Source organism: Carya illinoinensis, chromosome 1 (assembly GCF_018687715.1).
Source record: "Carya illinoinensis cultivar Pawnee chromosome 1, C.illinoinensisPawnee_v1, whole genome shotgun sequence".
NCBI lineage: Eukaryota > Viridiplantae > Streptophyta > Magnoliopsida > Fagales > Juglandaceae > Carya > Carya illinoinensis.
The window spans coordinates 42,323,030-42,336,619 of record NC_056752.1 but is presented as its reverse complement, the minus strand read 5'-3'; the positions used below and the strand labels follow the sequence as shown (position 1 = coordinate 42,336,619).

At 36.0% G+C, this 13,590-nt stretch overlaps 1 protein-coding gene across 1 annotated transcript; it reads right to left on the bottom strand.

Moving 5' to 3' along the window:
- Window positions 1-2,579: 2,579 nt before the first annotated feature.
- LOC122275176 (probable linoleate 9S-lipoxygenase 5) lies at window positions 2,580-7,404 on the bottom strand. Its single transcript, XM_043084151.1, has 9 exons — window positions 6,901-7,404; window positions 6,131-6,420; window positions 5,356-5,596; window positions 4,851-5,189; window positions 4,640-4,725; window positions 4,428-4,535; window positions 4,041-4,345; window positions 3,677-3,940; window positions 2,580-3,574 (listed from the first exon to the last, which is right to left on the bottom strand). Exons 1-9 carry the CDS (start codon window positions 7,139-7,141, stop codon window positions 2,806-2,808), a joined length of 2,643 nt encoding a protein of 880 aa, XP_042940085.1. The 5' UTR covers window positions 7,142-7,404; the 3' UTR covers window positions 2,580-2,805.
- Window positions 7,405-13,590: the final 6,186 nt, after the last annotated feature.

Here is a 13,590-nt window from a genome sequence, read left to right as displayed (position 1 = left end):
TATTTGTTTGTTTAATTTATTTATTTTTTATTTCTGTCTCTGCTTGACAAAGCCTTTCTGATTTGATGGTGAAGATTAAATAAGTAATCGCCTTCAAGGGTTCGTTAACCCTTTTGGATAAAAATTAAAATCTATAAACTAATTTGACTTTATTTCTTGCCTGGTTTTTAGATTTTGCACTGTAGATACTCCTATATATAGATATATAGAGGACATGAGATCTTGATCTCTAACTCTTTCCCCTAGTTGAATTATTCAATTAATTTTAAAAGAGAAAGACACAATATTATTAAAATATTCATATGAAATTTGTATTATTGTTCTAAGAGTATAATGATTTGATGATATCTGATCCTGGATTTGAAACCCCCACTACCCTTGTATAAAAATGAAACTTCTACGTGGACAACATTATATGCTGTAGTTGTAGGGCGTATATAGTGAATTAAATTAAACCAATTCTTACATTAATTTAGAAAAATATCTATCCACGCGTGAACGTGTTAGTTGAGTACTCTCTCCTTCTCTCTTCTTGCACTTTTTAGTACTTTCATTGCGGGTTTGGGATACTCGAAAACCATGCTGCACTTGCCCTGTACGTGCCTCAATATTTGCCTACGCTCTCGACCAAAAGTCTCAAGCATGCAGCAATATTGAGACATGATCCCTTGTAACAAGGCTAGCCATTCCGGTTGATAAGTGTCTCTCGGGTTCATATTGAGCCGGCGACATGTGTCATGTGCATGGATTGATGAGAAATACAAGTTGGTGAAATGTCACGCCTCGTATATAACTAGCTAGAGAGTTGGGGAGTATTATGCATCATATGTCCTATAAATGTGAATGTGACTCGAGAAGAACTTGGCAAAAGATATGAAATGTCAATTAATGAGTGCTTTATGTTCTAATACGAAGAAAACCGAGATCTTTTTTTTTTTTTAACCCTTGTGTAATATTTCATACTACTTTGCATAGGCAATTAAGTAATAAATGAAAAGTGTGCAGTATGAACTCTCTAAAAACTCGAATACATCCTCTCTCTTTGTAGTCAATCTAAGGGGGGCTCCTTCCCCACTCTGTCTTAAATTAGCTCCGTTAAAAGTGAGAGGTTCCACATTCTTATTTGACATAAGGCCATTCATGCAAAAGTAAGAGAATTTAGTTTCAGGCTTTCGGCCTTTCAGCGCAAGCAAAGGGGGAGGCTAGGCCTCGCGTAATCAAATGCAATCAAAAGTCTAGTAGTATCACAGAAAGTGGCAATGATATGACTGCTTTTAATTGATTGATTAAAATAAGGTAATGATACCTTACTACTTCCCAGTACATTTTTACTACACAAGCCTACATGACTATTTTTTTCCTTTATGCTCTGCTTCTCCCTTATGCGCCCCTCTGCCATCTGTTCTGTTTTGTTGGAAATTTGATTCAGCTTCTAACAGTCATTCCACTCTCAAAAAGTCTTTCATTTTTTTCCTTTTGAAATTCAAAATCACAATCTCAGACTTTCATTTTTGCACCTCTCTTCCTCTTAATCGCAGACCCAATTTCGGCACAATTTCTTTAGTGCTTTCTGTAGTGTAATGTTGACTTGTTATTTGTTTATCTCTTTGAGGGATTTTTGGAACGGGTTATCAGTATTGGTCGAAAAGAGTGTGAATGGCATTCCACTAGTAATGTTTCGATAGGAACTGGTTTTATCTTTTTAAGTTTGTTCTTGTAGGCTCAGTGGGTGAAACTTGCATGTAGAAAGCAAGACTTCGAGATGAAAAATACTCATTTTGACTGACATAATCATGGATTACAAACAAAGTTTTTGACTTTGATCATTAATGCAATTAAAAGAGCCCAACAAGACCTCTTTAAATCATAAAGATATATGGAGGACTAAAGTTTTACCCAATGCTTCTTTTTCACTAGTAATGTGGCGTGGAAAACTTTTCCCCAGGCCGTGCCTAGATAGACAATCTTGATTACTAATTTTGGTCCTCTATAGATTCTGGTACTATAGGCGATGATCACTCGGGCCACTGAAAGAGGAGAGCGACTCAAAGGGGGCTTTAGAGAGAGAGAGTTCGTGTGCGAGAGTAGAGGACACCATTTATAGTGGCTCGCCATCAGTGGGGAGGGGAGTTCGCACTTAGCTAAGGCGGGCTGTTTTGGGTGCAAGGAAAAAATGTGCGGCGTGTTGCTAAAGCTTAAATTTAAATCTCGAATTGAGAAAAGTTTCTAATAGGCATTTTAGGTCAAATTTTGAATTGAGTTGAGCTGAACAAAAGGAAGAAGATAAAAAGAAATAAATGCACACAAGCTTGGATAGTAAAGAAGCAGTGGGAAGTACTAAGATATCACTACCCTAAAAAAAATGGTAAAATAACATGGATCTTCGGTGAGCAATATCTTCGACAATCCTCATTTCTAGTAGGCATCTCTATTATATGAAATGGTCTCTTGGGTACTACGGTCCTATGTCAGTATGGTGTCCAAACTTTTGATTGATTCTGCATAACCATTGGAGCACTTTACCCATATGAATTTCGACAATTATACGGTTCAAAATATAAACATTTGGGGATAATTTCGCAAATCTGCCCATATATTCCACACAATACAATCACGACATTGGTAACACAATGCACAACTACTTGACTACATTAATGCTAGATGAAGAGAGGAGAGAGAGAGAGAGAGAGAGAGAGAGAGAATTGAGCATACAGAAACATTTCAGACAATCTTTCACTTTGACACAACTTCCTAGAAAGTAAATGCTTCAAAAATAGCCATTTTCACTTTCAAACCCAAAGATTTCTAGATTGAGATGCTGTTGGGAATTCCCTTGCCAGTGAGGCCGCCTTCTCTAGAGTAATCTGAGGTATTAGGATAGAGCAAGGTGTAAGGTACCTTGACTGGCCCAACCCTATTCTTCCATCTACTGTCATTGTTCATTTCTATAATCCTGTTTTCGATTTCCATCAGCTTGTTTCGAAAACTCTCTAATGCTGCCAGTGGTTCGGCATCCGAAGTCCACTCAGGAGTATCTCTCTGCCCAAGATAAATCTCATCAGATGAATGCCGGGACAGAATTTCTATCAGTGATACACCCAGGAGGGTTTGGAACTGGGCTGTTATTGTTTTCAGGTAGGCTACGTCAGGGTTTGACTGAAGCTCAGTATACTCAGGTGTGCCTGGCTCAGGCATGAAGCGGCGGCTTACCGTTGGGCGATTGGGGAGGTAGCCAGCATAAGGGTATTGCCCAAAATTGACAGCAGCATGGAGGGCCGAAGCCACCCATATAATTATGGTGCAGGAGTGGACAAGCTCCGCTCGTGTCTGAATCTCAGGCCACCATGGCTCATCTTTCTTGTCACCGTGGCCCTCATTACGGATCTCCATCCACCATGATTGGAGTTCAGAATCTTCTTGGACCATTTCATCTGTCGGGTAGTAGAAAGAGCAATATTCACTCACCCAATTCTCGATTGCCGACCAGATCTCCAGCCCATCAACAGCGTAGGGATAATCCTCTATAAGAAGTCTCAGGCCATGTGGGTAGCTTGAGTCTGGAATTGCGATTCCTCTAAAGAGAAGCAAAAAGTGGATCCAAATTATTTCTGTTAAAAGAATAGAGATCAAGATTCAAAACTATTGAAATTATTATTTAATAACAAAGCATGCTGACCTCTTGAGCAGATCAGCAGGTAATGCCTGTTCAGTGAACACCCAGTCCTTATATAAAACAGCGGACATTTCCATGGCGTATTTAGCCGGGAAGACTGTCCTCTCAACCACGCCACCAGCATTGATGAGGATCTGCCGAGCCAAGGCATTTATGTTCATTGTGTCTCGGAAATGGGGTTGCAAAATCTTGTGAATCGGGTGAAGCACACTCAGCTGTCTGTTTGTCGCAATCACGAAAGGCTCTATGATGGCATGGGTGTTCAACCTGAAAAAAAATATAATCAGAAGCAGTTTGGTAGTATTTTAGGTTAGAACCAAATCTTCTACTTTCTGCTACCATTCAGTATTATTCTCACGCATCGTACCAGTGGCTAATAAGCTGATGGTAGCCAGAATCATTTACAGCAGCGTAGGCTTTGGCGAGCTGCCACACAGTACCTTCAACACCTTCTTCTGCAGGAGTGAAAACTTTGCTAACTGCACCGTGATTCTCCCCTTGGGAATGTGGCAAGCTTAACTCAATTGCCAGTGGCTTCAAGGTCCCATCATCTTGAAGAAAAAGGAGGGTTCTCGTGGCATAGGTCTTTGTGGTCGTTGAGTTTATTTTCGCCAGGAATGGCATCAATGCATCATGATGATCTAATATAAACAGCCTGTTATTTTTTATTGCCTGTAACAAGAGAATAGAAAATTAGTTGTCATATTGGTTTGATATGTAGATAGTCAGGAAATATGCAAAGCATGATGAATACTTGATCTACAGTGAGCCCATTGAGGTTCTTCTCTATGTCTTCTTCTCGTATTGTACTGGTCTGATTCCCAAACATTTTAGGGTCCAGCTCGCTGGTTGGGGGAAATTCCTGTGGACAGGCATTTCAGTATGCTGAAGCCGAAAAAAGGAAAGAAAGAAAAGGCATTTGAAATTATTCATTATCTTTGATAGCTAGTCAGTGTCTTATTTTACCCGGAGGCGGCTGATGATAACAGGGTTCACTCCAGCGAGCATTTCTCGTCCAAACTCTTCATCGGTCCTCCAAGCAGACCTGTCCTCTGCAATTATACCATAAAAACTTAGTAATTTATAGTATTATACTGGAAAAGTCAAGAAACAATGAAGTGTCTATGATTTTGAAGTATTAAATGCAAAGAGAAACACAGAGGAACTTTACGCATACCTTTGATCACGTCGGGAATTGGGAATTTGAGGAATCGCTCACCGTCATTACGTACGAGTTCCCTCAACAGCTCCCAAGGAATGCGCTCCCTTATTTTACTCAATGTAGGTCCATTCGGCAGCTTGACACCCCCCTCATAGAGATTAAGTACATCTTCAAAGGTGTCAAACTCGTTAATGGTTTTGTCACATAGAGATTTAAGCTCTGGGAGCAATATCTGAACAAGGGACTTGAGAGCATAGGCTAGAAAATCTGAGAATTTCACATGGCCAAACCGCTCATCTCTTGGAACATAAATGTCAAGGCTTAGAAGTGGCAATCTGCTCTCATAATTGGGATCTGTTACGATGAGAAACAGATCATCGTTACCGACTCCAAATAACCATGATCAATCATAATATGCTTTGTGTCATGAAACTCTGAAAGCATTAATGAGCAATCGCCAATTTTGATATTTCATAGCAGTTTTTAACACTTGAAAATTGACTACATTTAAAATTCTAACCAGTTTTTGTTGGTTTTCGACCAGTTCTTCCTCTTCTGGGATAGGGATAATCCTTTGATCCACCAAGAACAGGGCGTACATAGTCTGGACCTTTGTCTGGACTTCCCAAATCATTATAGTAAGCATAGTCATAAACTCTGTCCCACTCCTTGAGCTCCCCTGATCCATTTCCTCGCAGATTTACTAGCTCCTCTTCCCTGTACTTCCTTAACAGCTCAGGTGTTTGACATGGAAGGTAGGTCTAGCAAAAAGTTAAAATAGTTTTTGTTACTGCATTTTCATTTGATATACGTCCTCTTAGAGAAAAACAAAAATCCGAAATTTCATTTATATATTTATTCGGTCTAGAAATTATTTGTACAAGCCTCATAAACAAGCTCCATAGAAGTCTTTGTATAAAAATGAAATATACTTTTTCACAAAAGATTTATATAAAATTTGTCTATTTGAGATTATGCATAGCATTACTCTTATTTGGTCGACCTTTCGGCAAAGGTGGATGATGAGCAGTAAGCTTTCAATAATTGGGGCTAAAAGGAACAATCCCTGGAGAACAGACCTCACAGATGGGCCAAATCTGATGACACCAACCCGAAAAAAGTTATGATGTTGTCTAGAAACACCCATAATATCATGACGGCCACTTTCAAAATTACCCTAATTACAGCGTCTAAGACCTGCCTCTAGATAATCCTCGGTCGCCCAGGTTGGGACAAAGTCACTGTCTTTCACCCTTTTTATTTTAACGATAAATCCAAACTCAAAAATTACGTACCTTGTTTGAGAAGAACACGCGGTGGTATTTGTAACGATGTGCAGGGTAAACCCAAGAATTGCAGACGAAATGTACACGACCGTGCCCACGAACATCTTCCAAGGTGATCGTCTTAAGGTAAAACTGGCTGTGGTGGTGGTTTTTGACGACTAAAGCCCCAGGAACACCCATCGACTCGTCCCAGTCAAACGTGACAGTGAATGCAGTTTCTCCTGCTGTTAATGGAGTAATTGTTGTGATCCATTTCTCCAAGTAGGCCGCCTTGCCATGCTTCCCTTTTAATCCATTCGCTAAACAATTACCCAACAAGAAATGTTAGATCCTAATTAGCTCTTTCCATCTCTATCGTTGCACCTTAATTACTCAGAAACAATGCTAGAAAGTTGTTCAAAAGGCAGCCAGATTGAAATTTCTCAGCATTACAGTTGATACATATATATGATTAGAGTCTACCTAATAGTTTCATCAAATTAGACGTATTAATATAACATGAGACTATAGTCCAAGAACTTAAAATTAATGCTTCCAAGTAAACTTGGTTTTGATGTTGATATTTTGTTTTATATAATAATAAAACCCACACTTTCTTTATCTTAAAGCTGATGGTTTAGCCAGAAACAAGTGGATGAGGAAGGATACTTGGAGAAGAAGGCATCTGATGCCTGAAGGTTTGATTTAAAAGTGCTTTTGCCTTCCTCCATAGACGAAGCTTGATAAATACACTCAGTAACCCAAAAAAGACAATTTGGAGAGAGAGAGAGAGGAGTGACCTGGGTCGGGATGAATGGAACTGATGAGCTGCAGAGAGACGCCCTTGCCAAACAACTCGTGAATCCGATCAAGCAATGAAGCTTTGATATCATTGAAGTCCAACACGTTTTTCTTCATTAACACAACTGTAGCTTTGATTTTCTTGCTCTCAACTACCTGGGGACCTTGCTTCTTTTTATTCTTCCCACAAAACTTCTCTATTATTTGCTTTATGATCTCCGAGCTGGAACAGATTGCCATTAAGTCAGTTGCTTAAGATTAACAAAAAAGGACCGAGAGCTTGAGACTTGAATCGGAAGCTTAATGTGATCTAGAAAAGGAGTGGACTATATCTATATATAGACAAAATCTTGAGAAAGATTTGGCTAGGAACTAGGTAAAGCTTCAGCACTGCATGCTCTGGTTTTTCCAGTTCTTGTAATATTATTCCCCTCTCTCTCTCTCTCTCTCTCTCTCTGTAGTTCTTGAGTCCTGACTTGTAAAAAGAAGCTTCCTTCCGTATTCCTTCCTGAAATTGTAGCTCTGGTTATACAGTTCTATAAAAATTGATGATGCCAACTGTAGCGTGGGGTCATAAAAGGAATTCCAAATCTTTATCTTTATTATTGAATAATTAAAGGACCTGATTCCACACTGGAAACCTCAAAAAAATGGGAGAGAGAGAGACCTTTTATCCTTTACTTTGTTTTATACGAAGAAATAAAATATAGCTCGGAATAATATTTTTTTTTATAGGTGTGTGTGTGATTCACACAATTGCCTTTTGAGTTTGTTAGATGACCATTTATTAATAGTAGAAAGTTCGGTCATAAAATCATAAAGAGATTTTATAAAATAAATTTATAAATTGATATAGATTTATATAATAAATTAAATTTATTATATAATAAAAATAATTTTAAAATTTAATGTATTGTATTATACTATATTATTCAATTTATAAATTTATTTTTATAAAATTCTTCGACTAAAACATTTCTACATATATATATATATATAAGAGAATTCCAAATAACAAAATTTCAATCATTTCAAATTTGTTTGAAAGGAGATCTATTCTTAAATATTAATTCCTATTGCACATGAATTGTCCAAAAATTTGAAATTGTTACAGTAAGTTTATTAGATAAGGGTGGGGGCCATGCATATTGCATGTCGTTTATTGGGGTTAAATTTCCTAGTCATTTAGTTTAATATGTATGGATAAAATATCTGCGTCAACGACAGAGAAATCACGCATCTCATTTTTTTTTTAATTCTCTTTCAAATTCTCAATGCATGTGATGGTTAAATGATCATAATTTAAGAAAAATATAGCAGTTTTTGTATAAATAGGGGCTTACAATTTGACAAATAAAATATAACTTAAAATTAAAATATTAGAAGATATTTAATCATTAGTATAAGTTTTATTGATTTTGCATCTACCAACTAATTATGTATATGGTAAGTGTTGTAGTACTTGTATACATCAAGCTGGCCCCACCTATTAATTGAAAAGAGCATATAAAGCAACTTGTGTTTTCTAAACATACGACAAATTAACATTCAGGAAGGTCGGGTTATGTCTGTAAATCTAATGGAAAGGTATCGTGTAAGTAAAATTACATTAATTAGTGGGATTACATATGCATGATAAGCATGATATATACATTGCATTAATCGAGAATTTCTTCGTTGCAAAGCTAGAAGTTCTCAAAAGTGAAATTAATTTTGAAAAGTGATGTACTGATATTTGCATTCCTACACGTGAAGTCTCGCCCATTTTTTTTTTTTTAAATAAATAAATTTGTGATTGCATGGTAAAATTTATTTTTTAATAGTTGACCTTATTTTGTTCGAAGAGATTATGCAAAATTTTTATATCTTAAAACTATATATAACATTACTCTTGAAAATTATATATTTAATATTTTAGTAATATATGTAAGAGAATCACACGGGTCTTTAAATTTTGAAATGGACCTTAAAACTTTCTTACTCTTAAGAGAATTAATTAAGTGGCAGATGACTTTTGCTCAACTCTTTCAAAAGTGAGAGATGAGATATATATATTCCACATTCCTATTCGACATATATAAGGCCATTAAAGCAGAAGTTGGTAGTATGAAAAGGCAACACAGAATATTTCTGATCCCTTGTGTACAACAAATTTAAGCAAAGAGAATTTAGTTGGAGCCGAAGTTCAGATAGCAAGGGGTGGTGGGGGGGTGGTTGGATAATCAGAGAGATAGAGGCAACCGAAAGATAACACAGAAAGTGGTAATGACATGACTACTGTTCTTGATCAGGAAATGGTAATAAAATAACATCGATCTTTCGGTGAGCAAAATCTTCTCAATTTTCTCGTACTTGGGCATATGTGTGCTACAAGAATTTAGAAAAGGGCCAAACGCTAGTTTCTTATGCCCTGAAAGACCTTTCATGTGATCAGCAGCAGCTTGTTCTGAAAGAGATCCATTGCTTGGACTTTGGACCTTCCATGCATATGGGAACTTTATGATCCTAAACCGAAAAACATGTTGCTTTGACATAATTTAATTCACCACCCTCCTCTTCGATCGACTGGTTTTCAATTCTTTTTTGTCGATCGGGATGCTTTTGTTTCTAACTTTATACTCGTTTGATTTGCAAAGCATGCAATTGGTTCGGTACTTTCTTCTTTGTTTGGAATTGATTTTGCTGGCCATATAACTTCCTGACATTTTTTAATTCTTTTCTTTTTGTTTTTCTTGAAGGTAAATATTAGGTAATATCTTTGGTAAGTATATGATTCTATACACACTTAGGCCTCATTTGAAAGTTGAGATTAAATAAAATGAAAAATTTATGAATGATAGTGTTCCATTGGTACGTAAGTTATTCTTTGTTTTAATTATGTTTATCTTACTTGTTAGTGTGTTCTTTTTTGTAGGTGTGTTTTGGTTTTTATTATTTATTGTTCTTGTTTTGGCCTTGTAATTTTTTCTCGGAATTATTTTAATATTTTTTATGCCTAGGTTTTGGTCTTTTATATGTTAACCCCCCAGGTATTTGGTTGTAATTATGGTTTTTCTCGTTAAAAGTAAGGGTTATCAATAAAATTGAGGTACTGTCTTCTTCTTAAAAAAATATAGTGAAATAATTTGTGAATAATAGTAGTGAAATAATTTGAATTAAGATGTTTATGAGATTTTGAAAAATAAGAGAGAAAAAGTTTAATAAAATATTGTAAAGTTAAAATATTGTTATAATATAATTTTTGTCTTGATATTTGAAAAAGTTATTTTTTTTCGTTTTATTTGAAAGTTGAGAAAAGTTATAATAATTAAAAAATGATTAAATGAAAAATTTGAAAATTTGAAATTGAAAATCATTTATATTTGAGTAATGTTTGAATGTTGATCAAATGAGATGAGATGAGATGATATTATCTTTTTTTATTTTATCTCCTTTCATCTCAACATGACCAGCTTAGAAATGAACCGATTGATATTTCTATTTTTATTACACTTGGCCTTGTTTGTTTTCACAAAACTTTTATCTCATCTCATCTCATCTTAATAAGTACAAATTTAATAAATCACATAAAATACAGTTTACCTTTTTTAAAATCTCTATATGACTATCACTTCTCATTTTAAGACGTCTTTATCCTCCGCAACTTAGAAATGGAGCCGATAAAAGTCTTCGGTCAAAGTGACGTAATCATCCGAATTGTAAGGATTGCAATCCATGGCGCAAGTAATGTTATTGGTCGTTTATCGTTCGAAAGTGAGGGCACCGATATCGGTGTATTGAGGTTTGAAGCATGTTAATTGGCATGTTTTGTACATGTAGAGAGACACAGAGAGAGACGATTGAGAATTTAATATTAATGTTATTAATTTGCGTGAATGTTTTTTTTTATTATTATTATTATATGAAAACGCTTTTTAACTTCCAACTACTGATAATTATTTAGCGTATATAGAGCTGATCTACGTACTGCCATAACATATACTTCTGTCCTAAGAAAAGATCAAGAGTTAGCATATATACGTACGTGGGTTGCCTTGCCTTTCTTTCGTTATGAGACAAACAATTAAAATGGAATTATTATTGCTCCACACGCACTGCATAACACCAAAAGTAACTCTGATGCTCGTCCCCATCAATATGTCCCAATGTTATACAAAAGCTATTCACAAAATTAATGAGAAGACGACAGCCTTAAAGTTAAAACTTAAAACGCAAGGAAATTCCCATTTAGCTAGTAATAAAGCGGGCTTTGAGGGCTCGTGGACCCATGCGTTTGCTGTCATCCACAAGATCAATATAAATCTTAATTCCCTCCTAAAACCCCGTATTATTACGTCCTCTTCTAATGTTTTTGTCCTTGTTTATCTTCACATGATCTCCCCTTCCATCATTCGGACTAGGAGGCAAAATCTAGAGAGAATAGCAGACAATCTTGCTACTTGGAACTCAACCGCACGGTAAGTTCTTTTTTTATTCTTTTTTTTTTTTTGGGAGCTCTCCAAACATATGATTGGCCTTTTTGCTTTGAATTGTGCAAGTATAATAGTATTCCTAGCTTTTGACATTAATTTGTAATATTTTTAGCATTAAGTAGTACTATATTGTATTTTATGGTTGGTGTTTTTTAATAATATTTTTCATAAGAGCCTATTTTGAGATTGTTTTTTTTTTTTTTAACCCCTAATCTCTTTCTAAAAGGTTTTTCTTCACCAGAAATGAAGTTTATCAATAACATTAATTAGGGTACCGTATTTATATTTTTTTAAAATAAAAATAAAAAAAGCCCTCCAATATATGGACATTTGGGTAATTTTTTTTTAGACTTCATTTTATTAATAAACTAAAGTTATAACTGTAACTTATTAATACAGAAAAATCCAGACTATAAATCAAATTACACATCTGCTCTACGGCAACCTTGTACACATAATGACAGACATTGTTTTAACTTATAAATAACTCTCTCTTAACAAAAAAAGTGTTCTGTATAAACAGAACTAAATAGCCTCCACCATCCTCCGAGGTGAAGTACGAGACACTGCTGCTATGAACAGGAAGTCCAATAGCCTAATTCTTCTATACTAATAACTAAACGGCAAAAAATTACACTATAAAACACAACAAAAACAACATAACCACAAGCACCGTCATAAGCCTAGACAGCATGTCCACCACAAGCATCGGCGTCAAGAGCTTAGACGGCACGAGCACCCAGCTTGCTCATGGATAGCAACCTCCACTGCGTAGGCCAGTCGTACGACCATTGGCCATAGCATTGCCAGCCCCTCTTGACCAACTCTTGCCCTAGATTACGTCTGATCTAACAACTCATCACCTTACTCGGGTCAAACATGAAGATAAAGAACAAGAAACATTACAAAAGAAGAGGAACATAACACAAGAACGGCGACTGTGGTATTTGTAAGACACACACCACTCTTGGAGGAAAGCCAACAGTCTATCTTTGAAGTCCCGAAGTCGGAGGTCCCAAAAAAGCAAAGTGTTGCATCGGCAGAAGGCTCCTCGGTGGCTCGTGGGCCTATGCTCCACTCTAATTGGTGTTGTGTTCGATGGTCTTGAAGATCCGTGGCTGAGCAGCATCCAGATGGGGCGCATGTTGAAGGTCGGCAGCTGGAAAGACCCAATCTGCAATCCTTCCTTATTTGCCTAAAAAACACAAAAACAAAACCAAAAAATACTACGCAGAAAGAGAATGGTTAGAGGAGAATGGAGGGGGAAGGAAAGAAAGAGTTGGGGGAGCCAAACCTCCCACCCCCTTTTGTCGGATCTGCAATTTGGGAGAGTTTAGAGAGAAGGGAGAGAGTTTGGAGAGAACAGCTATATTGTTAACATTTTTAGAGTGTGCAAGTTCAGATAACCCTTTTAAATGCTACCAAATACGATCGATTTTGATCTATAAAAAGAATGAATATTTAAAAAATGAGTGATGTTATTATGTTGCTTGAGTAGCATTGCTCAATTTGACTATATTTACTTTTTTCATATTTTTTTAATATTTTTAAAAAATAAAAAATATATATCAAAATATTTAAAATCACTTTTTTAATTATTAAATAAATAAAAAAAAATGGTGACTAGCTATCCCTTTGTTGGAACAAATGAAAAGGGCGTACAAACATTTCTCTTAAAAAAACACTTGTTGAATCGATGAGGGTTGCAGGTGGTCATGTCACGTCGTGAACATCCACCTTGATCATTCATTTCAGGTAGCAACGAGGTAATCAAACAGTGCTTTCGATTGGAAACAACTTTTGATAGAACAAACATCAATAATTTCGACACGTTAAAATTGTTCTATGAATGATTGAAGGGGTCAGTCGAACACGACAAAATTCGAAAATAATAGGGTTTGCTAATTGCGTGTATGTGTCGGTTTGTCATGTGTGCATGCCCTTAGTCACTCAGTGATGAGTCAGTGACTCAGTTGCATGCAGCTTTTATAAGAGAGTATGTAAAAAAATTAACAAATATTTACTAATTTTCTATTTTTGCTTTACCGGATCAAGATTTATTGATAAATTTACGTACAAATTAGGAACTTACATCATGACCTAATTGATGGAACCATGTTGACAATCTCCTCTCTTATTTGCAATGGAAATGAATCAAAAATAAAGAGGGGCGGGAATATATGATGAGCAATGATATCGAAAGAAGAACCCACCAAA

Coding starts and splice junctions, on each gene's coding strand:
- LOC122275176 (XM_043084151.1), bottom strand. CDS start 7,141: ATGGCAATCTGTTCCAGCTCGGAGATCATAAAGCAAATAATAGAGAAG. Junction 4,726..4,850: donor AATTCCCGACGTGATCAAAG/GTATGCGTAAAG, acceptor GTATAATTGCAG/AGGACAGGTCTGCTTGGAGG. Junction 3,575..3,676: donor CCTGCTGATCTGCTCAAGAG/GTCAGCATGCTT, acceptor GCTTCTCTTTAG/AGGAATCGCAATTCCAGACT.